Source organism: Bufo bufo, chromosome 1 (assembly GCF_905171765.1).
Source record: "Bufo bufo chromosome 1, aBufBuf1.1, whole genome shotgun sequence".
NCBI lineage: Eukaryota > Metazoa > Chordata > Amphibia > Anura > Bufonidae > Bufo > Bufo bufo.
In genome coordinates this window covers 149916007-149943796 of record NC_053389.1, presented here as the reverse complement: position 1 = coordinate 149943796, position 27790 = coordinate 149916007, and the positions used below count along the sequence as shown (strand labels likewise).

At 42.7% G+C, this 27790-nt stretch overlaps 1 protein-coding gene across 1 annotated transcript in view; it reads right to left on the bottom strand.

Annotated features, from left to right (window-relative positions):
• Window positions 1–567: 567 nt before the first annotated feature.
• The window catches only part of DRAXIN (dorsal inhibitory axon guidance protein), a 54012-nt gene continuing 26789 nt past the window's right edge, over window positions 568–27790 (bottom strand). Inside the window, exons 3-7 of the mRNA XM_040430492.1 lie at window positions 15002–15192; window positions 11957–12065; window positions 9394–9471; window positions 5436–5525; window positions 568–928 (exon numbers count right to left, since the gene is read on the bottom strand). Coding sequence (XP_040286426.1) covers window positions 816–928; window positions 5436–5525; window positions 9394–9471; window positions 11957–12065; window positions 15002–15192 — 581 coding nt within the window. The 3' untranslated portion in view covers window positions 568–815. The remainder of the gene's footprint in view (window positions 929–5435; window positions 5526–9393; window positions 9472–11956; window positions 12066–15001; window positions 15193–27790) is intronic.

Sequence of the window (27790 nt, the reverse complement as noted above, 5' to 3'; positions counted from 1 at the left end):
TCTCCTCTAGAAACAGCGCCACTCATATCCAATGGTCATATCTGGTATTGCATTATTCAAGTCGATGGAACCGAGCTGCACTACCAAACACAGCCTATGTACAATAGTGATGCTGTTTCTGGAAGACATAAGAGGATAATTTTTATGGAGAATTTTTCAGTTCTTTGGGTGTAGTACCCATCAGATCCTGTAGTTGTCACTATATCTTGTTACTCTTTTGCTAGTAATTCTTAGTGATTACTGAAAGGTCTGTATACAGCGTCAGACCTATATGAAGGTTTCTTCATAAAACTGCAGCAAAATCATTGATTTTCAATAATATTACAGGCTATAGCTACTAGAGAGATGTGTTAACATATGTAAATGATCCAGGGAGTTATTCTGATTGCCTGATTGGAGTCGGGAAGGAATTTTTTATTCCCCTAAAGTGGGGAAAATTGGCTTCTACCTCACAGGTTTTTTTTTTTTGCCTTCCTCTGGATCAACTTGCAGGATAACAGGCCGAACTGGATGGACAAATGTCTTTTTTCGGCCTTATGTTATGTACTATGTTACTATGTTACATCGCATTTTCTCTGCCATTAAAGCAACTATTTAGCACCTGATTGAGAATACCAAGTGCAGTCCCATTATAAATGTGCACAGAAATATTTGCAAAAGAGCCGCTGTCATTTGTGTCACAGTAACTCACATTTTAGTGTACAAATTTGTCCTTGTCATTACAAAGAATGACAGTAAAGGACAAGAGCTACAAATATTCATGGCCAGAGGCGTATGTCAGGTCTCCTCTACACTCCAGATCGCACATATACAATTCAGACAGAAATAAAGGATCCCTGATCTTTGTTAATGGACTCTGGATCAACACATCTTCCTTTCCTCCTGGTTACTCTCTGATTGCGATGGAATTTAGCATAGCAGCGGAGCCCTAGACAGGACAAAAGATATGGAAAGACGTCAGAACTCATACACAACCAGTTTACAGCTCCATACACGCTCCAAGTATAAAAACATAATATAGTAACTATTAACTGAATTATTACATAGTGCCCTTTGACGTTAATGGAAATGCCCCTGTGGTCTAAAGCAGTGGGTTTAAAGGAAGAGATGTTAGTGGCTAGGGCAGTGAAGGAAGTTACTTTTCACAAATACCGTAGGAGCCAGAAGAGAGCAGTGTGGAGCTGCATCTCATAGAAATACACAGAAGATTCTGCATACAGCACACACAGAAAGTACAATTAGTGTGAGACGGGAGAAGAGGTGTATGGATTAACCTACTATATCACTGCAAACCTGATTCGTTCGTTTGGGCAAAAATGCTTTCTGGTCATGGATGTACACTACTCACAAAAACTTAGAGATATTTGGCTTTCGGGTGAAATTTTTGGAAAGAGTAAAAAGATCACGCTACAGTGATAGTATATCATGACAGTAGGGCATTTAAGTAGAAGCATACGATGGTGATTTCCTCATCTCAAACAATTTATTGAAACAAAAGCCAACAACAGTGGTGGGTATACCCCCACAATAACTTGTTATGTGGCCTTGAGCATCAATTACAGCTTGACAACAACGTCTCATGCTGTTCACAAGTCGACTTATTGTCTGCTGAGGCATGGCATCCCACTCTTCTTGAAGGGCGGATCTCGGGTCATTGAGGTTCTGGGGTACAGAGTTACGAGCGTCTACACAGCGACTCAGCTGATCCCATAGGGATTCAGGTCTGGAGAAAGTGCAGGCCGCTCCATTTGAGGTCCCCCAGTCTCCAGCAGCCGTTCTCTAATGATGCAACCTTGATGAGCTGGCGCATTGTCGTTCATGAAAAACTAGGCCTATGTTGTTCATACAGAGGCACAATGACTAGATTAATTATGTTATTCAATTAGTATGGGCTTGTCACTGTACCATTCACAAAGTGTAGGGCAGTTCTGTATTGACTAGACACACCTGCCCACACTGTAACTCCACCAAAGGCAAACGGTGGCTGATGTATATCGCTCTCCTTGACATCTCCAAAATAGTTGGCGGCCATCATTTCTGATTAGCGTGAATAGACTTTCATCAGTGAACAGCACTGAGGCCCACTGGTCCCTCGTCCAGCGTAGATGCTCCCTGGCCCATGCAAGAGAATGGCGCCTATGGTCAGGTACTCTTGCAGACCACACTGATATAAATGGTTTTGAATGGTCTGACCTTACACTTGGGTGCCTGGAGTTGTATGGCATTCATCATCCACAGGGTATTGTTCACCATGAAGCAGTCATCAGAGTGGGATGTGGCCAAAGGACGTCCACTTCTATGCCTTTCTGTGACTCTTTCAGTCTCTCTGTATCTCTGTTGCAACCTGCTGATGACACTCTGTGACACTCTAAGCTCAGTGGCCACTTCTGTCTAAGAACATCCTGCTTGAAGCCTCGCAATGTTAGGTGCCTCAATTGTTAGGTGTCGTCTTGGTCTCATGATGTCAAAGTGTGAGCAGCATGATGAGGAGGACTGTTTAAATACCAATTGTAGTTGAACCAGGAAATGTATTGGGTGATTCATGGATATAACACCTGTTGTGAATTTTTCTGTTAAGCTCCTTGTTAGAGAACAGCAAGTTGTGCAAAACGTATTTAAACATTGAACAGTTGGACAGTGCATTCAAAAGTTTAGATAAGGTCACATTAAGTTCACCTTTAAAGGTTAGAGTGCATTTTAGGTTCATCCTAAAATTTCACCCAGAAACCAAATATCCCTAACTTTTTGTGAGTAGTGTACATAAAGAAGAACAAAGGGGGGGGGGGGGGGCTCTGAGGGCTGGGGGGGGGGGGGGGGGGGGGGGTTCTGAGGGCTGCTACCAGATGATGCTGTAGTTTTGTAGCCAGGGCCATATTTTCAACAAGGCACATGAGGGCATGTGCCTATGGCATCAGAAAGGAGGGTGGGCATAACAAGCAGTGTATAATGTGATGGAAAAATGAATACAGTCTGCAAAGAAAGCGATATGGACAATCACAATACATTAGTAAGTTCCTTGTATTAACTTTTTCTACATGATAAATTGCTAAATTGAGACAGCCAACCCCTTTAATTCCTCTGACTTGGTACAGCAGTTAACAAAACTAAGTGATAAGGAGACATCAGAGCAGTCAAATGAGGAAAAAAGTGAGGCCAGTATATGATCCATACATACATTGGCAACTAGCAGAGAGGATTCCTCTGCTTGTCACACTGCAAACCATTCCATAATCCACACAGACACCAAAGTAGTAAAGCTCCTCAGTATAAACCTGTATTAACTGCAAGGCCAATAACCTCATCACAAAACCACAGCAATCATGGTAAAACCAAGTGCTTTTACAACAGTATTTGTTTACTACATGTTCAAAATCATTTTATGTAGCTAGTGTATACCCTCAGGTCAATAAGCAGCTTTAGCATTAGATGTGTCTAGGGCAGCAAAAACTCTAAATACAGCCCTGCCTGTAGTTCACAGGAAGTCAGCTACACAGAGGAGAGCGACAATCAGATGCACAGGACTAGTATTCATACTGGTGTTCACATCACTCGGCTGCCCATAATGAAATAATTCAGAATGTACGGATACAACTGAGCAGCGATGAAAAAAATTACACAGCTAGAATATTGCTGATCAGTTAACATTATATGTACAGAAAAAAAAAATCCTGAAGTGCTCCTGGTTGTCTAAGGCAGTCAACATTATATGCTCCACTGTTAGGCTGATCCTGGAATTCTACTCCTTGGGGACCCCATAGTAAATGGATGATCTGGGCAGTTTGCCATTTGCTGGATTGGAAAAGAGCTGTTGTTTGTAAGACTTCTCCATTGTGGCCAAGTAAGGAAACCTCCCTCCATAAACTCCATGTGTGAAGAGGGTTGTCTACATTGAACACTGTATGTCCAATCAGTTGGTTACACAGAAGGGGAGGGCCATATAGCATTGATCAAAATGGGTCTGCAGAAGTTTAGTTTGGTTCCCTGTAGAAGCCTTGGGCCAATTTTGCATCCTGTTATTAGCTAATAATGCAGTTGCTCTATCAAGGGGAGTCCTGCATATAGCAAAGGATTTGGCTCCTTCTCCCCATAGAGGCCTCATGGGGCCCCTGTGCAACAGGCTCTCACCTCCCCTATACCATGCCTGCTTATAACTGGTAATGTAGAAAACGGTAGCTCATTACTAGTGATGAGCGGCAGGGGTCATATTCGAATTCCCGATATTTCGCGAATATTTTGTAGAGTATTCGTAGAATATTCGCGAATTCGAATATTCGGTATATTCTACAATTTTTTTTACTCGAAAAATCAGCAAGGTAATGATCGTGTAATATGCACTGTAGAATTTAGTGCTATATATTTGTTTTTTAGAATATTCGTCATTTTTTTCCATCTGAAATCATGATTCCTCCCTGTTTAAGTTACTTAAGCAGGAAGGAATCATGACTTCAGATGGAAAAAAATTACGAATATTCTAAAAAACAAATATATAGAGCAATATAGCTAATATAGTGCAATATTTGTGTTTCAGAATATTTGTAATATTCTAAAACAAGAATATAAAAAAAATGAATATAGAGCAATTTAGCAAATATAGTGCTATAATCTTTTTTTTTAATAGTTGTAATTTTTTTCCAATCTGAACTTCAGATAAGAAAAAAATTCCAACTATTAGATAAAGAAGATTTTAGCACTATATTAGCTAAATTGCTCTATATTCTTTTTTTTCGAATATTCGCTATATTGCTATATATTCTTGTTTTAGAATATTACGAATATTTATCGAATATATAAGTTTTTTAGAATATTTGTCTTTTTTTTTTTCAATCTGTACAGTTGTTCCACTTCGGCATACTCCTCCCCGACAAGCGTCCCCGTCACCATGGGAACGCATGGGGGTTAGAATATACCATCGGATCTGAGTTTTCAGGATCTCAGTGAGATCGTGAAAACTCAGATCCGATTGTATATTCTAACCCCCAGGTGTTCCCATGGTGACGGGGATGCTTGTCGGGGAGGAGTATGCTGAAGTGGAACAACTGTACAGATTGGAAAAAAAAAGACAAAAAATTCTAAAAAAACTAATATGTTTGATATAGTGCTATATATTCGTTTTTTAGAATATTCGTCATTTTTCCAATCTAAAGTCATGATTCCTCCCTGCTTAAGTTGCTTGTGGGCCAATGACTCATTGGCCCACAAGCAGAAAGCAGGGAAGAATCATGTTTTCAGATGTTAAAAAATTACGAATATTCGATATAGCGAATATATAGCACTATATTCGAAATATTCGCGAATTCTCGAAGTTGCGATATTCGAGATAAATATTCGTAATTCGAATATTCGCGCTCAACACTACTCATTACTCCTGTTTCCACAAGGTTGCACTGACTTTACTGGTGGATTCATTAAGTGTGTGACAGGCGAGCTCTACTGACCTTCAGTGCACATGCAGTCATCGTAACACTTGTTATTAAGCCCTCGGTTGTGCGGTTTGCAGAGATGTTCCCGTAAATCACAGCACGACCCTGGGAACAGAAGATTCACAACACAATAAATACTCAGCAATAAAAGTATAACCTAAGGATGCACTGGCTAAGTGCTCTTTTGAAATCAAAGGAGAAATACTGTTTCTTCAAAATAACAGAGACCTACCAGAAGAAAAGAATCTCTGGTGTGCACTACAAATGTGAAAACATTCCTTTTCTGAGACTTTGATATCGATGGCCCGCCTTCAGGATAGGTCATCAATATCAGATTGATGGGGGTCCAACATCTGTCACCCCCACTGATTAGCTGAGACTACACTTCTGATTCCTGTCAGGTGCAGTGTTGTCACAGAGACCTTGCATGGACTTGCAGTTACCCGGAGGCCACTGCTTAAGATGAGAGTTGTCCTGTTGTCACATGGACGTTAAATGGGGCTGAGCTGCATGACATAGTCGTGATGTCACTGGCCTGCGGAAGCTGCAAGAAGGCCGCCGCGTTACAACAAGTGCTGCCATCACAAACAGCTGATGGGCAGGGGTGCCGGGTGTCGGACCCCTGCCGATCAGATGCTGATGACCTATCCAAAGGATAGATCATCAGTAAGAAAAATTTAAATGACCCCTTTAAGTAAAACCATGTTATTTATATGGTATGGTACGTTAACTCATTGCTTTGTTATAATCTCCCTGCAGGGGTGGGCCAAGCTCCATTGGTCTCTTGTCAGTCAGTGTAGAGTGTGGTGCTGGAGTTTCAGTGGAGTCCTGTGTGGAATACAGACAAGAGATTGGGGTCTGAAAGAAACTTGCTGCAACCCATCCACAGTGAGTGTACAGAAAGCAACTCTATTGAAGGTTAGGCAGCCATATTGGTTGGTGTGAGGACTATTGCCTATGAAGTTAACGCACGTATTTTATTTTGGCTTATGGACTTTACAGCATTTTGACAAGGTGTAAAGGCTTCAGGTCCCTAGTCATATAAGAAAGAGACACATTATAAGTCTGTAAAAGATCTACACCCCAGACTGAGCACTGTAGAATCTCAATTTGGGAAAATATTGTCACCACCAGGCTGGATTATCATGAAACATAGTGATATTTAAAAAATGCTTCTGGATGTGGCTTGTGGAGTTGATTCTCTTTGCTTTGCCAAAAGTTTATTCAAACTGTTAACAAGAACTTGCTTACATTTACCAGTGAATGTATGTGGATACTGGAGAAACGTTCAGTATCTGCTGTGTACCTTTATCTGTCTCTGTGCACACCCACACCACTATCTTGGATCCCTGCCCTACAACTTATCACAACCCCAACACCATGGGTACCCCACCTTCGAGTAGGAGACTCCCCTTACTAAGGGTGTGTTCTGGGGAAAACGGTGTGCCCCCTCCTCATGGGGCACGGACCCTAGGGAAGTGTAGGAGCAGGGTTATTTCCACCGTTTGGACCACCACTCCCATCCTCATGTCCTTCCCACGCCAGGCATGACACTGCAGACCAAAATCACTGCTTTACATCAATATCTACGTATTGATGTCTGTATATTTGATTGATTTGGATAGTGATTTGAATCCACACATGGGAGATCATTTCCTAAGATCAGCGTTTCACAGGCCTATCTTAGGCCCCTTTCACACGGGCGAGTATTCCGCGCGGATGCAATGCGTGAGTTGAACACATTGCACCCGCACTGAATCCCGACCCATTCATTTCTATGGGGCTGTTCACATGAGCGGTGATTTTCACGCATCACTTGTGCGTTGAGTGAAAATTGCAGCATGCTCTATTTTGTGCGTTTTTCACGTAACGCAGGCCCCATAGAAGTGAATGGGGTTGCGTGAAAATCGCAAGCATCCGCAAGCAAGTGCGGATGCGGTGCGATTTTCACGCACGGTTGCTAGGAGACGATCGGGATGGAGACCCGATCATTATTATTTTCCCTTATAACATGGTTATAAGGAAAAATAATTGCATTCTGAATACAGAATGCATAGTAAAATAGCGCTGGAGGGGTTAAATTAAAAAAATAAATAAATGTAACTCACCTTAATCTACTTGATCGCGCAGCCCGGCATCTCTTCTGTTTTCATCTTAGCTGTGTGCAGTAACAGGACCTGTGGTGACGTCACTCCGGTCATCACATGATCCATCACATGATCTTTTACCATGGTGATGGATCATGTGATGACCGGAGTGACGTCACCACAGATCCTTTTCCTGCACACAGCAAAGAAAGAAGACAGAAGAGATGCCGGCTGCGTGATCAAGTGGATTAAGGTGAGTTAAATATATATTTATTTTTTTTTAACCCCTCCAGCGCTATTTTACTATGCATTCTGTATTCAGAATGCTATTATTTTCCCTTATAACCATGTTATAAGGCCTCTTTCACACGACCGTTTTTTTTTTTTCGTTTTGCGGGCTGTTTTTTGTGTTCCGTATACGGTCCGTATACGGAACCATTCATTTCAATGGTTCCGCAAAAAAAACTGAATGTACTCCGTATGCATTCCGTTTCCGTATTTCCGTTTTTCCGTTCCGTTGAAAGATAGAACATGTCCTATATTTGGCTGCAAATCACATTCCGTGGCTCAATTAAAGTCAATGGGTCCGCAAAAAAAACGGAATGCATACGGAAATGCATCCGTATGTCTTCTGTATCCGTTCCGTTTTTTGCGGAACCATCTATTGAAAATGTTATGCCCAGCCCAATTTTTTCTATGAAATTACTGTATACTGTATATGCCATACGGAAAAACGGAACGGAAACGGAAACACAACGGAAACAAAAAACGGAACAAAGGATCCGTTTAAAACGGACCACAAAAAACTGAAAAAGCCATACGGTCGTGTGAAAGAGGCCTCAGGGAAAATAATACAATCTTCAGAACACCGATCCCAAGCCTGAACTTCTGTGAAGAAGTTCGGGTTTGGGTACCAAACATGCGCGATTTTTCTCACGCGAGTGCAAAACGCATTACAATGTTTTGCACTCGCGCGGAAAAATCGTGCATGTTCCCGCAACGTACCCGCACCTTTTCCCGCAACGCCCGTCTGAAAGAGGCCTTAGGCTCCATTCACACGTCCGCAAATGGGTCCGCATTTTTGCGGAACGGGTGCGGACCCATTCCTTTTCTATGGGGCAGTAAGGTAACGGCCAAAGGGTGAGAAAGGCGCTCATAGGGTAAGTAAGTCGAGGTGCAACAGCTTCTTTCAGAGAGCTGGTGGATGCGATAGACTCACCTGTTATGGTTGCACCGAAGTTAAGTGCAACCGTATTGTAGGTGAGCAGTGAAGTATAAAAGGTGCAGGTCAGTGCTGCCAGATGCGTCAAGAAGCCCCTTGGGACTTTCTATGGGGCGGAATGGATGCGGACAGCACACAGTGTGCTGTCAGCATCCGCATTTGCGGAGCACGGCCCCGATCTTCAGGTCCGCAGCTCCGCAAAAGATAGAACATGTCCTATTCTTGTCCGCAGCTTGCGGACAAGAATAGGCATTTCTATAGGGGTGCCGGGCGGGTGTGTTGCGGATCCGCAATTTGCGTGTCTGCAACACACCACGGACGTGTGAATGCAGCCTTAGTATAAACCCAGCTGGAGGAAAATCCAACCAATTTATTAAGAGGCACATTATTACATCTTCTGCTGTCTGTGCACCAGAAACTGAAACATACCCCAGCCAGGAGCTGGAGTGGATTTTAGATATAATTTACGGCAGTTTTCTGGCGTAAATTATAGTAAATATACTAGTCTGTGGTTCCCCGCTCCTTTCCATTAAACACCACCAACTTTTTTTTAAAGTGTCGAGAGCATCAGAAAACACCTTGCGTAAAAAGTTGATACATGACCCCCATAGTCTCCACGACAACAGTTAATATACACGTCAAACAATATGACAGCTTCTCCTACCTGGCAGACAGTCGAGATGATGATCACACGGCTCCGCTTCACCCAGTGAAGTCGTATTAAGGTTTTCCCGCTGTTTACCTATAAGTAGATATCTTAGGAGTTATATGTATTTTTTCTATATACCTAAATTACGCCTTTTTTTTTTACAGGTGGCACACATGCGATTGTAAGTGTATTGCAAGTGCTATATATTGTTGTATACTTGCTAACAATCAATCATTGAGGAATAGGAGATAATTAAATAAAGAGCTGCAATCACATACAACGAATCAGATCGACGTTCCGTCAAGTACAAATATCTAAGGTTAGATTCACATTTGTAAATGAACTGACCCTCTTGAGTGGGGACAGAGGGAATAAAACTTAGCATTTAATAAATAATGTTTAGAATAAATGGCGTAACAAAAAAGTACAAAACACACATAAAAGACAGGCCTAAAGTGGGCCTAGACAATGGCACGGTGTTACCAATATAGAAAAGGAACGCTCTCACCCGTGATGAACACGACCAGAGGAATTCGTCAGGCAGGAATTAGCGCAGAAACCTGGGAGAAGGCGTCATCTTTTTCTTGTTCTTTTCTATAGGTAATTGCTGGAAGCCATGCACCGTGGTGTCAGTTGCTGTAGGCGTAGGCAGATGTCGGGGATGAATAGCCCTATTGAGACCCTGTAACAGGGAGGGGGCTAATGAGGCCCTGCCTACCTACACAGAGTTCTTGCCCCGCAAGGAGCGACCCCGTCCGGATACCTGTCCCTGTTGGGGGCCGTATCCCTGATAAACCCTAAAGAAATTTTCCCGACGTGTCACGCTTCATTAACAAACTCATCAGGGGAAGTACATAATAAAGGGTAACAGGCAAACGAGGCCTGTGGTCAAAGACAAAAATAGCAACAAAAAAGCCAAAAGGGGGCTGGTGGTTCTGAGCTAGGCTGGGCTGGTTAGAGCTAGTATAGCTCAAAAACAGATAGCAAGGTGAACCAGTGGGGCCACCCAGAGCTCAGAAACACAACAAAAACTCAATAAAGGACAGCCCCTTATTGAGTACCCAACTCCTTGGGACTTACAGAGACCTTGTGTTTGCCTTATTTATTTCATACCCTAGTGCTATTGCGGCCCACTGGCTCGCCGGCACTTTAGGTCGTCCTGTATCTTGTTGCTGGGGTCCGGTACCACTGGCCGGACTTCACTTTTTGTTGTGTTTCTGAGCTCTGGGTGGCCCCACTGGTTCACCTTGCTATCTGTTTTTGAGCTATACTAGCTCTAACCAGCCCAGCCTAGCTCAGAACCACCAGCCTCCTTTTGGCTTTTTTGTTGCTATTTTTGTCTTTGACCACAGGCCTCGTTTGCCTGTTACCCTTTATTATGTACTTCCCCTGATGAGTTTGTTAATGAAACGTGACACGTCGGGAAAATTTCTTTAGGGTTTATCAGGGATACGGCCCCCAACAGGGACAGGTATCCGGACGGGGTCGCTCCTTGCGGGGCAAGAACTCTGTGTAGGTAGGCAGGGCCTCATTAGCCCCCTCCCTGTTACAGGGTCTCAATAGGGCTATTCATCCCCGACATCTGCCTACGCCTACAGCAACTGACACCACGGTGCATGGCTTCCAGCAATTACCTATAGAAAAGAACAAGAAAAAGATGACGCCTTCTCCCAGGTTTCTGCGCTAATTCCTGCCTGACGAATTCCTCTGGTCGTGTTCATCACGGGTGAGAGCGTTCCTTTTCTATATTGGTAACACCGTGCCATTGTCTAGGCCCACTTGGGCCTGTCTTTTATGTGTGTTTTGTACTTTTTTGTTACGCCATTTATTCTAAACATTATTTATTAAATGCTAAGTTTTATTCCCTCTGTCCCCACTCAAGAGGGTCAGTTCATTTGCCTTTGTCTCTTGGGAGTATCTAGGATAAGCCTTCACTGAGCTAGACCTAATTGATTTTCTTAGATTCACATTTGTAGCAGAGATTTAGTTAGGGGCCTAAGTCACAGTTTCCGACAAAATAAAGGACAAAATACATCTGCAGGTAGCTGTAGTTCGGTCATGGCCCACCTGGAACATTTTAACTCTTTACAGAGTTGACATTAGGCATAACTCTGTGCCTTTAAGAGTATGTGGCATACCTGGCCAAGATTTAAACCTGTTTTAGGGTACTTTCACACTAGCGTTTAAGTTTTTCGATATTGAGTTCCGTCATAAGGGCTCAATACCGTAAAAAAAAAACGCTTCAGTTTTGTCCCCATTCATTGTCAAAACTGAACTGAACAGAATGGAATGCTCTAAAATACATTCCGTTCCGTTTAGTTGTGTTCCCAGACCGGAGAGCAAACCGCAACATGTTGTATTTTGCTTTCTGTCCTGGGATGCGGATGTAAGTCAATGGAGACGGATCCATTTTTTCTGCCATAATAGAACACAGATCCGTCCAATGTTAAAGATATGTTAAAGATAATAGAACCGGATCCGTTCATAACGGAAGCGTTATTGCTGGACTCTGCTGGATCCAGCAAAAACGCTAGTGTGAAAGTAGCCTTAGGCGTCTTCTATGTGCCCCTTTAATTACCTTTCTTTGGGGATGGCCATGTGTCAGGTTTCATATCTTCATAATCTGTCCAATCAAACAAGGTCATGTCTAATGTAGGCATCACATCCCCTCCCTTTTTTCCATGGGACTGGAAAACATAACAGTAAGTCAGTATGAATAACATACATATGCTACTTGCAGAATTAGAATCACACTTAAAGGGGAACTCCCACCCAGAGGTGTACTTCAGATCTTCCGTAAACCATTTTTATACATTCTTTGGGGGAGATTTATTAAGACTGTCTATGAAAAACCGTTGATCGACTGGCAGCCAGGCCCTCTCCTGCTAAAGCCTACCCAATTTCTCTATTTTTTTTAAAGCAATGAGAAAAATGTGGCATACAGCCATTAATAAATTTGCCCCTTAGTGTTTGTTCCTCTAACAGAGGATGTCACACAAACAATATTCTACATTTTTAAAACCAGCACCTGGATCTGAATACTTTTGTAATGGCATGTAATCAACATTTTAGTATAGCCAGTGAGTTATTCAATAAAATGTATTTGCTGTTTGTTTTCCCCTTGTTTCTCTGTCCACCACACTGGAGGTGGTCGCACATGCTCAGTTCCCTCTTTCAACTACCACCAGTGAGATATACTGTTAGAAGCTGTGACAGATACAGAGAGAGAGCTATAGAAGAACGGGCACGTCCCTGAGAAAGGACACATCCCTTGAGAAGCTGACTTGAAATAAATCTAGCAGAGTAATTGGAGCAATGAATAGGGAGCTGTCTGGATCCATGTGAGGTACAGGCTGGTTCAAGCCGTTTTAGCAAGCACTTGTCATGTACTATACAATGTCTCTTTCATGTTTTGCATTGATCATGGGATAATCCCTTTAAGTAAAACTCTATGCTGCCTGTTATCTAGAAAAGGCTGTGCTCCCAGTGCCACACCTGTCCATGAGCTTGTATTGCACCTCAATCCCATTCAAGTGAATGAGACTGAATTGCATACCAGACATAACCTATGGACAGTCACAGGAGTGATGATGTATTTGGGGGGAAAAAATCCCTTTTACTAATCTTGGACAATCCCTGTACCTGTAAGGTACAGGGGTTGCCGAGTGCTTGTATTCGACTATTTTTGGCAGCCATAGAAAGTTGAATGGAGTGTCTGTGCACATGCATGTCCGTCACTCCATTAAAATTGGGGAACACTGACCCCTATTCTGGTGATCAGTGGTGGCCCCAGAGATTTTACCCTGGCCAATCAAACACCTATCTTGTGGGTTAACCCCAAAGGGGTGATCCCTTTACTATTAGGGAAATGCAAATATTACAAGTAGTAATATCTCACACACATTGTCACTCAACGTTCCCAAAATCCTGACTGACAGACCTAATCAGGTAGTAACATGGAGCAGCACAGCATAACAAGACAGCTTTAAAATTCAGGACTCTAGAAAAAAACTTCAAGGGGCTGTACAGGATTAGAAAAATATGGCTGCTCTCTTCCAAAGCAGAACCCCTCCTGTGCACAGGTTGTGTCAGAGTCCGACTGGGGTTCCTTGGGCCCACCAGAGGAAGTTGTTCTCAGGGCCCAATTCCCATATTATCATCAATAATATCTAATAGGTTTTGATTCACAGAAATAGACCCTATCAGCAATTTGTTGTCTCCAAAGGCAGCTTCTTTCTCTGGACCTTTGGGTCTCACTATGGTATCAGAGCATGGGCCCACCGGAGGATCCTCTGGTACTCTGGTGTGCCAGTCTGACGATGGGTTGTGTGTGGTATTGCAGCTAAGTTCCATTCACTTCTGTGAATAAAACACCATGGACAACCCATGGACATGTATGGCGCTGTTTTTGTAAGAAAGCAGCCATGGTTTTAATCCTGGACAAAAAGGAGCAGTGAAGGTGGCCATAGTAGCTGTCACTCAGGTCCAAAAATAGTAACAGTTTGACATAACAGCATATATATTTTGCTATATTCCTACCCTTAAAGGGGCTGTGCCATAAACTATTGTTCACTACTGTTCACGTCCGTTGAATGGGTCCGGATCCGTTCCGCAATTATGTGCAACGGGTGCGGACCCATTCATTTTCGATGGGGCCGGAAAAGATGTGGACAGCACACAGTGTGCTGTCTGCATCCGCATTTCCGGTCCGCGGCCCTGTACTTCAGGTGCGCGGCTCCGGAAAAAAATAGAGCATGTCCTATTCTTGTCCGTAGCTGCGGACAATAATAGGAATGATTTATTAAGTGCAGGTGATGTGCGGCATCAGTGTTTTGCGGTCCACGACCGCAAAACACTATGGACGTCTGAATGGACCCTAAAGTGTATTTTCATCAATTACCCTAGCTCCCATTCTCCCTTTTTTGTGTCAAATTTACCTAATTTGCAGTTTTCTCTTATCCCCCATGCTTGAATCCTACTTCCTGGTTTGTCAAGTGACTCCTGCCCCATCACGCCTTATGTGTTCTGACATCAGCAGGACACGTGATACTAACCTCGCCCCTTTTTCTTACCAGTGACACTTCCTACGTCCTACTTTACAAGGCTCCAATGCAGGACGTAACCTACAGATTTGCCACATGGCGCAATGGTAGGCTAATAACTTTAGAAAAAGTCAGTTTTGACCAATGGTGGTATTTGGGGAAAGTGATATAACAGCAATATCTGTTGGCTGGGATACATTGCTGCAATCCTCTTTTACTACGGTTTAATAGGTTGTGCTGAATCGGAAGAGTATTACGAAGAGAGCGGAGCAGCAGCAGCTCCAGAGCGGTGTGAATGGAGCAGACAGATGGAATGATCAGAGGTTGCATGCTGCGTGTTGGGCTTCAGCCTCATCCGCCAAGAACAAAGGACTTTATTTTTTTCAAAGACATCAGCCCCCGTCCTGCTAACGCCTGGAGAAAACTTTTTCAATATTAATCTAGCAGCTTATCATCTCCTCTCAAGTATCATTAATTGGCCCAGGGCAGACCCGAGGAGGCACACGCTGTCTGACATGATAAAAATATATTTCCAGGCATGTTCTGTGATATGATGGCCACTGGGGGCTACTGACTTCTACCTTGGCGCGGCGTTGTGTCTCCACCGCTGCTGTGGGATGCTGCTCGTTAATATACATCGGCTTTGTGATGGTTAATGGTGGACCGGTGGCTGACACACCAGGTGATGTCTCAGCGTGAATTAGCTGGGTGGGATCTCGGAGGCTTAAATCTTCTTTCAAAAGACCACTGGGCTCGGCTTCAAAGCCTCTGCCTGCAAATACAGAAGGACGAAGGATTAGAAAGCAAATTGGCGCTTGTTAATATACCGGCGAAGAGGGGCCGGACCACTTCATATTATGTCTGTGTATTCTGGTGCCGTCCACCTGAGGACAATAGAGCAGCATGATTTTGCAGATAGGAAGAAAATGCATGGAGACTAAAGTGAAGTCATTCTTTTAGGCAAGTGCATAGCTAGCAATCGCATAATGTAATGATATATCAGTATATAATACCTCTGCAGGGTTACAGGGAATTTGTGGTGGTAAAACATTTTAGCCTAGATTTACTAATCCTATAGATGGGGTAAGCTTAGACCGACTGCCTAGACCTGCACCATTTATCACAGGGGCTAAGGCTGGATGATGAATTTGCTGCAGGGATAGACACTTTTCTCTAACCGTATACCAACTATTGGTTGGCTTAAGTTTGAGACAGAATTATTGGGCAATTTTGGCACTAAATGGCACATCTTTGGCCATGCCCCCTTTTCTGATAAGAGAACGGTGCAGAAGAATTCTCAAGAATTAGATGGGCCACATTGTGCCATAAATGCACCAGATTTGAGCCAATTTGCACAAAATTTTGGCTCAGTTTATGACAATGCCTAGATGCACTTGTAACGTACCAAACCACAGGGGAAACACTTGAGGCTCACGGTGGACCGATGGGTGTAATAGTTCATGTACTCACGGTTAGCAGATGCCTCCCTGGTGTGGCGAACAGTGGATGGGAAGACATCACTAAATCCTCCAGGCACTCTCTGTTGCAGAGAACACCAGCCAGATGTTGGTTGAGGTGCCCTTGATGGTAATTGGTGTTTAAGGTGCTTTGGTAGCTGGGCCCCAGGTTTGTGACGCCAGCACCGTAAGGTGCAAATGTCGAGTTTAGTAGTGGAAATGATGAGGAGTCAGTTGTTATAGAACAATTCCAACGTTTACTTGAATTAATAGTCTCAAGGCAGATGTTACAGTCCATATGCCAAAGTGCATTCGTATGGCATAAGTGATGACTCAGAAAAAGGTACAATTGTATTACACTTATCAGTTTTAGGCAATTGTCTATTGAGGAGTTGTCTCTTTAAAGTAGACACTTCACAGGAAAGACTTCTTGTGATAGTCCTAAATTCAATCTATAGCACCCTGGTATTAAATATGCTGATATCTGTTCACTTTGAGCTATCCTATAAGGGCGATCTCCCTCGTGGCAGGCAAACACTTCTGCTTCATTATTTGCAGGATGCTCCACTAAAAAGGTTTAGGTTTTTCCCCACTATATCCCGAAAGGCTTGTCGTGTAGTGGACAAGGACAATTCTGCGCACTAATTATCAATACGTATCCTGGCACTTGGAAAGTTACTCTCAGGCACTGGTGCTGATGAGGTCCATAAGCTAGGTTCAGCTTTAACCCTTACTAGGCTTACTGCTTATTTATACATAGGCTCACTGTCTGGTGCTTGGTTACTGTGGTTGTCTTCTCCAGGCTTGATCAGGGCCCAGAGGAAAGGAAAACAGCTACATGTTGAGTTTAGCCTGTTTCTCTCCTTCATGTCACACATTATGGCCATATCACAGCCAGATCCCCCATAACAGTGTGTCCTCCACAGATTCCCCCATAACAGTGTGTCCTCCACAGATTCCCCATAACAGTGTGTCATCCACAAGTCCCCCATAACAGTGTGTCATCCACAGATTCCCCCATAACAGTATGTCATCCACAGATCCCCCATAACAGTGTGTCATCCACAGGTTCCCCATAACAGTGTGTCCTCCACAGATCCCCCATAACAGTGTATCCTCCACAGGTCCCCCATAACAGTGTGTCATCCACAGATCCCCCATAACAGTGTGTCATCCACAGGTCCCCCATAACAATGTGTCATTTACAGGTCCCCCATAACAGTGCGACATCCACAGTTCCCCCATAACAGTGTGTCATCCACAGATCCCCCATAACAGTGCATCATCCACAGATCCCCCCATAACAGTGCGTCATCCACAGATCCCCCATAACAGTGTGTCATCCACAGATCCCCCATAACAGTGTGCATGCACAGCATTATCTCCATTCACTGCTATGGAATTTCAAAAAATAAGAGCCAGTGATCAGCTATTATCAGAACACTCATAGGATAATGGAGGATGACCATGCATGCACATTGTGCTCTCCCTTCACTTCAGGGGCCCGGATGGGACAACACAATTTTTTCAGCTAGTGGTTTTATAAAGTGCACCATGGAAAAACAGAAGTGCCCTGGCCATTTATAACGCGGGGTCCATGTCCAGAATTCCCATTTAAAATGGGAAGGAATAAAGATCCACGCCAAAACTGCATCAAAAGTGTTTTTATAAAATTAGTCAGAAAAAAAACACATCCCAAAAAATTCTGATGAGGATTCTGCATTAGGTTTTTTTAAACACATAAAATACTCTACTGTGAGAACATACCCAAAGAGGCTGCAGGATCAGCAGCTTACAGTGGAAATGCTAAAGAGAGATAATGTGATAATGTGGCAGTCTACACTCAGCTGCTGTGGTTGCAATCGCTGTCCGTGCCTACAAAGTTCTGTCAAACTGCTAGTCCAATATTTCAGGATTTGGGGCCCCACTTTCAATTTTGCCCAGGGTCACACTTTGTCTAAAACCGACCCTGTGTGAGGGGCACATGTGTGCATAACTACTGTGAAGGGGGCACATGTGGGTATAACTACTGTGAAGGGGGCACCATGTAAGCATAACTACTGTGAGGGTCAGAATGTGGACATAATTACTGTGAGTGGCACAATGAGGGCATAACTACTGTGAAGGGGCACAATGTGGGCCTAACTACTGTGAAGGGGGCACCATGTAAGCATAACTACTGTGAGGGTCAGAATGTGGACATAATTACTGTGAGTGGCACAATGTGGACATAAATACTGTGAAGGGGAACAATGTGGGCATTACCACTGTGTGCTGGCACAAAGGCGGAATAATTACTATGTTGGTGTATTAAAGGGTTTTTCTGGGATTTTAATATTAATGATCTATCCACAGGATAGGTCATCAAAATCAAATCGGCAGGATTCCGACACCCGGCACCCAATCAGCTGGTTGAAGAGAAGGTGCACTCTGTGCAAGCGCAGCCTTCCCTTCATTGTTTACCTGCTCGCCGTGAAGTTATGTCATCAAAATTAAAGGGTTTCTGTCACCTGAAAAATGGGTATTAAGCTGGCTGACATTGGCCGGCTTCCTCACTGTGACGTATTCAGCGCAGGCGCAGTGAGGAGCCCAGCAGCCGCCGAGCGTCCTTCCCTCACTGCGCCTGTGCCGAATACTGAATGAGATGGTGCAGGCGCGAGATTTTCGCAGTAAACACGGCCGGCGGGAGGAGAGCAGCGCTGCCCTGGCCCTGTCAATCAAGAGAAGAAGGGCCTGAAAAGAGGTGGGCAAATGGAGCTTCTAGGAGCAGGTGCAACGCCCCCCCCCCCCCCCCCCCCCCCCGCTCCTAGAGGCTAATTAGCATATTATAAAAGTTTGTTTTTCTCAATAAAGGCTTCAGGCAGTGAGATGGCACTAATATAGTTATGTTCAGCTGACATTAGCACATCGCTAATGTCAGCCAGCTTAATACCCATTTTTCAGGTGAAAACCTCTTAAAGGGGACTGGGTGTATATAGTTTTGTTTTGGGCAGAGTTAAAGCTGTGGCTCGGCTCGCCACAGCACATATTGTCCTTCTTTCTGTTTTTCAAAGTTTGGGGGGTATGCCACAGCAATCAGCCAAAAGATCCCCGTAACCATGACAGCCTCGGAGCTGTCATAATAGAGCCAACCACTGTGCCCCCATAAATGAGCTAACAATAGTGCTCCCATAACAGAGCCAACCAAAGTGCTTTGATAATAAAGTCAGTCCCAGTATCCCCATAACAGAGATAGCTGCAGTGCCTGGAACAATAATCAGGCAGATTTAATAAAAAATAATGACAGAAAAGTGGAAAAGGATGAAAGGGAACCAGAAGACCTCTTGTATTTTATAAACGGAATTATAAAGCGCCATCCTGCAACCTTAACTGACATGTGATATCTGGCCTGCAGCATAGAATGTGCATGGGTGAGGATGAGGAACCTCCATGTACTCCTCCTGTACAGGCCTTATTAATGCACGTCTCTACACACATACAGTATAGCTACACTGTATAACAATGCCCTGTTAGTTTAACACAAATTGTAAACATTATTTTACTCCCCCCCCCCTCCGCCTCCATCTCCCTCAGAACACCCCCCAGGAGACGCTCTGCCCTTTCCTTCCCAAGAAATACAGAGCAATGGGACAATTAACCATAAGCTAAATGATCTATATGGATAAGGAGGAGGCAGCGCATAACAGTAACCTCACGCGTTTCAACCCATGGTATATTTCTTTAATTATAACCCTATGTTGCACCGGTCTCTGGTGGTGTCTACACTGGGTTATCAGCAATTACAGCCTAGCTGTTAGGATGTGTGTAATTGCATTCATTTGTCTAAATTAAGGCTCCCCACTGACTGCTTGTGTTCATGAATTCACAGACTACGATCATCCCAGGAACTGAAAACACGTCTCGTAAGCAAACCCATCCAGACAGAAAAGATGTCTCCAGTGGTGACGATTAGCGCTCTGCTGCTGACTATTCCCATAATGATTTCCAAGTTCTTGTTAGAATCAAGTAAGCAAATCTTGGTTAATAAAGTCTTCTACGTGGCCGGCGCGCTCGCCAAAGTGCTGCGCATTAATCTTGCCGCTCCATTATTGCAATTAAGGGAAACAGAAGATAGATATTTTATTGCTCAATATTATTTGATGTTAGATCCTAAAAGTGGGCAGAGAGCTGTAGACTAATCCACAGTAAGGAGAGGTCTGGCAACAGGGATAATCTCACTCTAGGGGTCCATAAACCTCTCTTTGATGTCTTCGGCTGACATTAAAAACATCTACGGGAAATCTTTATCTATGGGATTAAATTCTTTGCAGCGGTGAAAATCGTTCTTCCCAATCAAATTGAGAATGAGGGTCAATAATTGATCATGGTGATGGAGCACTGCATATCGGGCAGGTAAATCTATGGTGTCCATAGAGGACAATAGGAAGTGGAGCATTTTTGAAATTTGCAAGTAAAAAGCTCTAGTGATTTCCAATGTAGATTGTTTGCCTTTCAGGAATAGAAGTCACATAAAACACACCGCTATCTCCTGTCCTGACCATGGTACTGTAGATGCATCCCTCTACATCCTCTTACGGGAGTCCGTAGTTATAGGGGATATAGAGGTAGCAGGGGCAACCAGGGCCCTGTTCCTGAAGGTCCCAACAGCTCTTCCGCCCCATAAGAAGCCACCAGAATTATACATGGCACAAGGTAGGTAGGCGTCCTGGTACAGTCTGCATTAGGGCCCAGGAGATTCAAGTTGTGTCTCTGCTTTTAGAGGTTTGTCAGCAGTTGGGATTAGTAAAGCATGTTCTAGTCTAGTAATCCAGCATATGCTCTACTGCACACTGGACCAGGGTTAGTGCAGGTCAAACCAGGGAACTGCCAGGGCCCCAATTCTAAGGTGCTCCTAAGGGAAGGAACCCATGAGAGCAACTGAAGACCACCCAATATTAAGTAGTGGCGGTGCTGTTATACTATTTGGTAATTGGAGCCCTTGGCTCTCTGTACTGAACTGTTGTCCAACCACTCCCCTGAGTGATGGGTCTAGCAGTCTTTTGATTGGACGAAACAGCCATCACTCACAGCCAGGGGGAGGGGCTGGAAAAATGTTCAGTACAGATAGCTGGGCACTGAACAAGATTGTATTTTTGTATTTTTTGGTCACTCAATCCACATGACAACATCCTCAGGTATGAAAAACTCTCTGTGATGCTTTGTGTAGAGCTTGTGATCTTGCAGAATGGCAGATTATATTGGGACCTGTATTGGAATGGTGCCCTCAGTACTCACTAAAAAGCTGCAGCTTTTCACTGTGAATGTTGGGTAAGAGAAACATGAAGCAAATACATTTCTATTGACATCTCTGCCATTTCCAGCAAAGGCTGCTCCTTGAAGAAAATGTTCCGTATTTCAGCCTTTTTTACGTCCTATGATTTTATGTATTTAAATGTCACTGCTAGGTCCCAATCCCGAAATTAAAACGTTACTGTAACTGTGTGCTGTCATCTAATCAGAGCAGAGGAAGGCACAAGAGTGGGTGACATTTTGTGGGGTATTTGGAGAACAGTATAGAGAAATTATGGATGATACAATAAACAACAGTCGGAGTGTAAAGAATTTGAGGTAAGGATTTAATCCAAAATGAGAATTGTAAAAAGTAAATAACAGATGAAAGGAAGCTCCTAAAAAAAATAATATTATATTTTATATATATATATATATATATATATATATATACACACACACTCACCTAAAGAATTATTAGGAACACCATACTAATACGGTGTTGGACCCCCTTTTGCCTTCAGAACTGCTTTAATTCTACGTGTCATTGATTCAACAAGGTGCTGATAGCATTCTTTAGAAATGTTGGCCGATATTGATAGGATAGCATCTTGCAGCTGATGGAGATTTGAAGGATGCACATCCAGGGCATGAAGCTCCCGTTCCACCACATCCCAAAGATGCTCTATTGGGTTGAGATCTGGTGACTGTGGGGGCCATCTTAGTACAGTGAACTCATTGTCATGTTCAAGAAACCAATTAGAAATGATTCGAGATTTGTGACATGGTGCATTATCCTGCTGAAAGTAGCCATCAGAGGATGGGTACATGGTGGTCATGAAGGGATGGACATGGTCAGAAACAATGCTCAGGTAGCCCGTGGCATTTAAACGATGCCCAATTGGCACTAAGGGGCCTAAAGTGTGCCCAGAAAACATCCCCCACACCACCACCACCAGCCTGCACAGTGGTAACAAGGCATGATGGATACATGTTCTCATTCTGTTTACGCCAAATTCGGACTCTACCATTTGAATGTCTCAACAGAAATCGAGACTCATCAGACCAGGCAACATTTTTCCAGTCTTCAACAGTCCAATTTTGGTGAGCTCGTGCAAATTGTAGCCTCTTTTTTCCTATTTGTAGTGGAGACGAGTGGTACCTGGTGGGGTCTTCTGCTGTTGTAGCTTATCCGCTAGGAGATTGTCTTGACCAGGACCACTCCCCTAAATGCATTGAAGCAACTGCCATGTGATTGGTTGACTAGATAATTGCATTAATGAGAAATAGAACAGGTGTTCCTAATAATTCTTTAGGTGAGTGTATATATATATATACACTCACCTAAAGAATTATTAGGAACACCTGTTCTATTTCTCATTAATGCAATTATCTAGTCAACCAATCACATGGCAGTTGCTTCAATGCATTTAGGGGTGTGGTCCTGGTCAAGACAATCTCCTGAACTCCAAACTGAATGTCAGAATGGGAAAGAAAGGTGATTTAAGCAATTTTGAGCGTGGCATGGTTGTTGGTGCCAGACGGGCCGGTCTGAGTATTTCACAATCTGCTCACTTACTGGGATTTTCACACACAACCATTTCTAGGGTTTACAAAGAATGGTGTGAAAAGGGAAAAACATCCAGTATGCGGCAGTCCTGTGGTCGAAAATGCCTTGTGGATGCTAGAGGTCAGAGGAGAATGGGCCGACTGATTCAAGCTGATAGAAGAGCAACATTGACTGAAATAACCACTCGTTACAACCGAGGTATGCAGCAAAGCATTTGTGAAGCCACAACACGCACAACCTTGAGGCGGATGAGCTACAACAGCAGAAGACCCCACCGGGTACCACTCATCTCCAACACAAATACGAAAAAGAGGCTACAATTTGCACGAGCTCACCAAAATTGGACTGTTGAAGACGGGAAAAATGGTTTCTTGAACATGACAATGAGTTCACTGTACTAAAATGGCCCCCACAGTCACCAGATCTCAACCCAATAGAGCATCTTTGGGATGTGGTTGAACGGGAGCTTCGTGCCCTCGATGTGCATCCCTCAAATCTCCATCAACTGCAAGATGCTATCCTATCAATATGGGCCAACATTTCTAAAGAATGCTATCAGCACCTTGTGGAATCAATGCCATGTAGAATTAAGGCAGTTCTGAAGGCAAAAGGGGGTCCAACACCGTATTAGTATGGTGTTTCTAATAATTCTTTAGGTGAGTGTGTATATATATATATATATATATATACACACATATATATATATATATATATATATATATATATAGTGCTTTTAAGCCCCTAAGAATGTGGTCTATTTTGGACTTTAGGACATTACGATTTTTTCATTTCTTTATCTCCGCATTGCAAAAGCCACAACTTCCTTCATCAATATAGTCTTATCACCAGCACTGTGACACAGTTGAATACTTCCGTGTGGCACAGGATCCGATTGTTCCCTGCCATGACATTCACCCTCATAGGCCTCAGTCTACTAGGCAAGAAGCCTATGAGGCAGTAGAATGGTGCAGGCAGTCGCAAAACAATGACAATTGCGACCACCTGTGCCATTCAGGCAGTGAGATGTCATTGCAACTACTCGCACCAAGACATATGTGTTGCATTGACTTCATTGAAACTGCCTGAGCTGTCATTTAGGCAACTCGGGCTGCAGGCCACAAGAGGAATATAGCCTGCAATGCACAGCAGTGGAGTGGAAGTGAGGTTAGTATTTTGTTGTTTTCTTATTCTTCTCAGTTGCTCCTGGGAGGCCCAAGGCAGCTGCCTCTTGAGCTCTGCTAGCCACTGGAGGACCTTTCATGGGTCCATACTTTATTAACTTAGTAGCAGGACATGTAGGGCACACATGGGGGATGTACCTGCACTTACTATTATTTCTGGGCGCCGCTCCGTTGCACCGCTGTGGCCCCCGTTACATTCTCCCGCGCTGTATGCTAAGTAACAGCATCGGAACACCAGGGAAGAGACATCACCTTTTGTCTGTGGGCGTTCCTTCTCTCTGGCTGTAGCGCTGTCCAATTGCAAGGGAGAAAAAAAAAGCTCACCTTCTCCCTGGCCCTTCGCACAGGGAGAAAAGCTGATGTCTTCCCCCTGGTGTTCCGATGCTGTTACTTAGCATACAGCGAGGGAGAATGTAACGGGGGCCACAGAGGCGCAATGGAGCGGCGCCCAGAAATAATAGTAAGTGCAGGGACATCCCCCATCTATGCCCTACATGTCCTGCTACTTAGATAATAAAGTATGGACCCATGAATGCGGCACTATAGTGGGGCATTGTACCCACAGGGGCGCTACTGGGGGCATTATAACTACTGGGGCATTAACAGGGGCATTATAATTATTGGGGGCACTATAGGCAGCATTTAACTAGGGGTACTATAGGGGGCAGTATAACTTGTGGGGGGAAGGATAACACTGTTGAGTCACCAGGAGGAGGAGGATGACAGAAAAGTGAGAAATCTAAGATGTCTGTGTGGCAAACTCTGTGGAGACAATATGTTTCTGAAAGAAGTGATCATGGCTGCCTGGTTGAATGGAGAAGATGAGGAAAGAGAATGTCTATATCAGAGGAGACGTCACTGGATGCAATAGGTATGTGCAACAACAGCGGTCCGCAAGGGGTCCCTTTAAGATGAGATAAGTGTTTTGTCATGCCAGTTGCAATGAAGCAACAACGGGACCGAGTCCCTTTAAGAAATGGTGTTGGTACCCAGGTGTAGGCGTTGGCTCTGAAGCAGACAAATAAGGTAAACAATTGAGGGATTTGAATAAATATTTGAGTCCAGACCTTGTGATGAAGTTCAATGACAGCTTTACTTTGCACAAATGTTTCTCTAAACAGTTTACAGACTTTATCTTGGGTTATCAGCTCCGGGTCATCTGTAGTAGGATCCTTTTGGATTAGTAAGGAGAAGGATGTATGAGAAGACAAGTCAGACTTGAAAAAGAAGTGCAACACTTCGAAACGCATTGTTTTAACTAGGACCTCCACCGTACATGTCCAGACTTTAAACATGGTGCCCGCTTGCATGTGCAGCGGGCGCCATAGCCACCGGATTTCTGCTGTTTAACCACTTCCAGACCAGGCAATTTACCCCCTTCCTGACCAGGTCTAATTTTGCAAATCCGACATGTGTCACTTTATGTGGTAATAACTTTGGAACACTTTTATTTATCCACGCCATTCTGAGATTGTTTTCTCGTGACACATTGTACTTCATCATAGTCCTAAATTTTAGTCAATATATTTCACCTTTATTTATGAAAAAATCCCAAATTTACCAAAAATTTAGAAAAATTCTCAATTTTAAAAATTTCTATTTCTCTGCTTTTAAAACAGAAATTGATACCACATAAAATATTAATTACTTAACATTCCCCATATGTCTACTTTATGTTGTCATCATTTTGTAAATGTCATTTTATTTTTTTTAGGACGTTAGAAGGCTTTGAATTTTAGAAGCAATTGTTAAAATTTTCAAAACCCACTTTTTAAGGAACAGTTTAGGTCTGAAGTCACTTTGTGGGGCTTACACAGTGGAAACCCCCCATAAATGACCCCATTGTAGAAACGACACCCCTCAAGTTACTCAAAACTGATTTTAAAAACTTTGTTAACCCTTTAGGTGTTCCACAAGAATTAAAGGAAAATGGAGATCAAATTTCTAAATTTCACTTTTTTGGCATATTTTTCATTTTAATAAATTTTTTTAACAGCCAAACAAAACTCAATATTTATTACCCTAATTCTGCAGTTTACAGAAACACCCCACATGTGTTTGTAAACTGATGTAAGGGCACATGGCACGGCGCAGAAGAAAAGGAGCGCCATATGGTTTTTGGAAAGCAGATTTTGCTGAACTGGTTTTTAGATGCCATGCCCCATTTGAAACTCCTCTGATGCACCCTTACAGAAGAAAATCCAAAAAAGTGACCCCATTTTGGAAACTAGGGGATAAGGTGCCAGTTTTATTGGTACTATTTTGGGGTACAATTTGTAATTGCTCTATATAAAGTTTTTTGTGAGGCAGGGTAACCAATAAATGGCTGTTTTGGCACTGTTTTTATTTTTTATCTTTTACAACATTCATCTGACAGGTTAGATCATGTGCTATTTTTATAGAGCAGATTGTTACAGATGCAATGATATCAAATATGTCTACTTTGTTTGTTTGTTTCAGTTTTACACAATAAAGTATTTTTGAAAAAAGTTATGTGTTTGTGTCTCCATTTTCTGAACGCCATTTTTTTTATTTTTCCACTGATCGTCTTGTGCAGGGGCTCATTTTTTTGCAGGAAGAGTTGACGTTTTTATTGGTACCATTTTTGGGTACATATGATTTTTTGATCATTCATTATTACACTTTAAGGTGACCAAAATATTGGTTGTTTTAGCACAGTATTTATTTATTTTTACAGCGTTCACCTGAGGGTTTAGGTCATGTGACATTTTTATAGAGCAGTTCGTTACGGACTTGGCAATACCTAATATAAATACTTTTTCTTATTTATTAATGTTTTACACAATAATAGCATTTAAAAAAATATATATATGTTTTACTGTCTCCACTGTCTGAGAGCCATAGCTTTTTTATTTTTGACCGATTATCTTAGTTAGGGTCTCATTTTTTGCAGGATGAGGTGACAGTTTGATTTTTGGAGGGCATACACCTTTTTGATCGCTTGATGTTACACTTTATGTGATGTTAGGTGACAAAAAATGGCTTTTTTGTCACTGTTTTTATTTTATTATTTTTACGGTGTCCACCTAAGGGGTTAAGTCATGTGATATTTTTATAGAGAAGATTGTTACGGACGTGGAAATACCTAATATGTCTACTTTTTATTTATTTATTTCACTTTAACACAATAATAGCAGTTTTGAAGCAAAAAAAAACATATTTTAGCATTATCTGAGAGTCATAGCTTTTTTATTTTTTGACTGATTTGTCTTAGGTTGGGTCAAATTTTTTGAGGGATGAGGTGACGGTTTGATTGGTACTATTTTGGAGGGCATACGCCTTTTTGATCGCTTGGTGTTGTAATTTTTGTGATAGGTGACAAAAAATTTTTTGCCACTGTTTTAATTTCAATTGTTTACGGTATTCACCTGAGGGGTTAGGTTATGTGATATTTTTATAGAGCTGGTTGCTACGGATGCGGCGATACCTAATATGTATACTTTTTATTTATTTATTTCACTTTAACACAATAATAGCATTTTTGAAACAAAAAAATTATGTTTTAATGTCTCCATGTTCGGAGGGCTATAGTTTTTTTTATTTTCTGAGCGATTTTCTTATGTAGGGGCTAATTTTTTGCCGGATGAGGTGACTGTTTTATTGGTAGCATTTTGTGGGACATACGCCTTTTTGATCACTTGGTGTTGCGCTTTTTAGGATGTAAGGTGACAAAAATGGCTTTTTTTGACACAGTTTTAATTATTTTTTAATAGTGTGTATCGGACAGGGTTGATCATGTGATATATTTATAGAGCCGGCCATTACAGAGTACCAAATATGGCTATTTTTCTTTCTTTCTATTTAAAAAAAAAATATTATTACTTAATTGGGGAATTTTTTTTTTTTACGTGAAACCTTTTTTTTTTTTTTTTT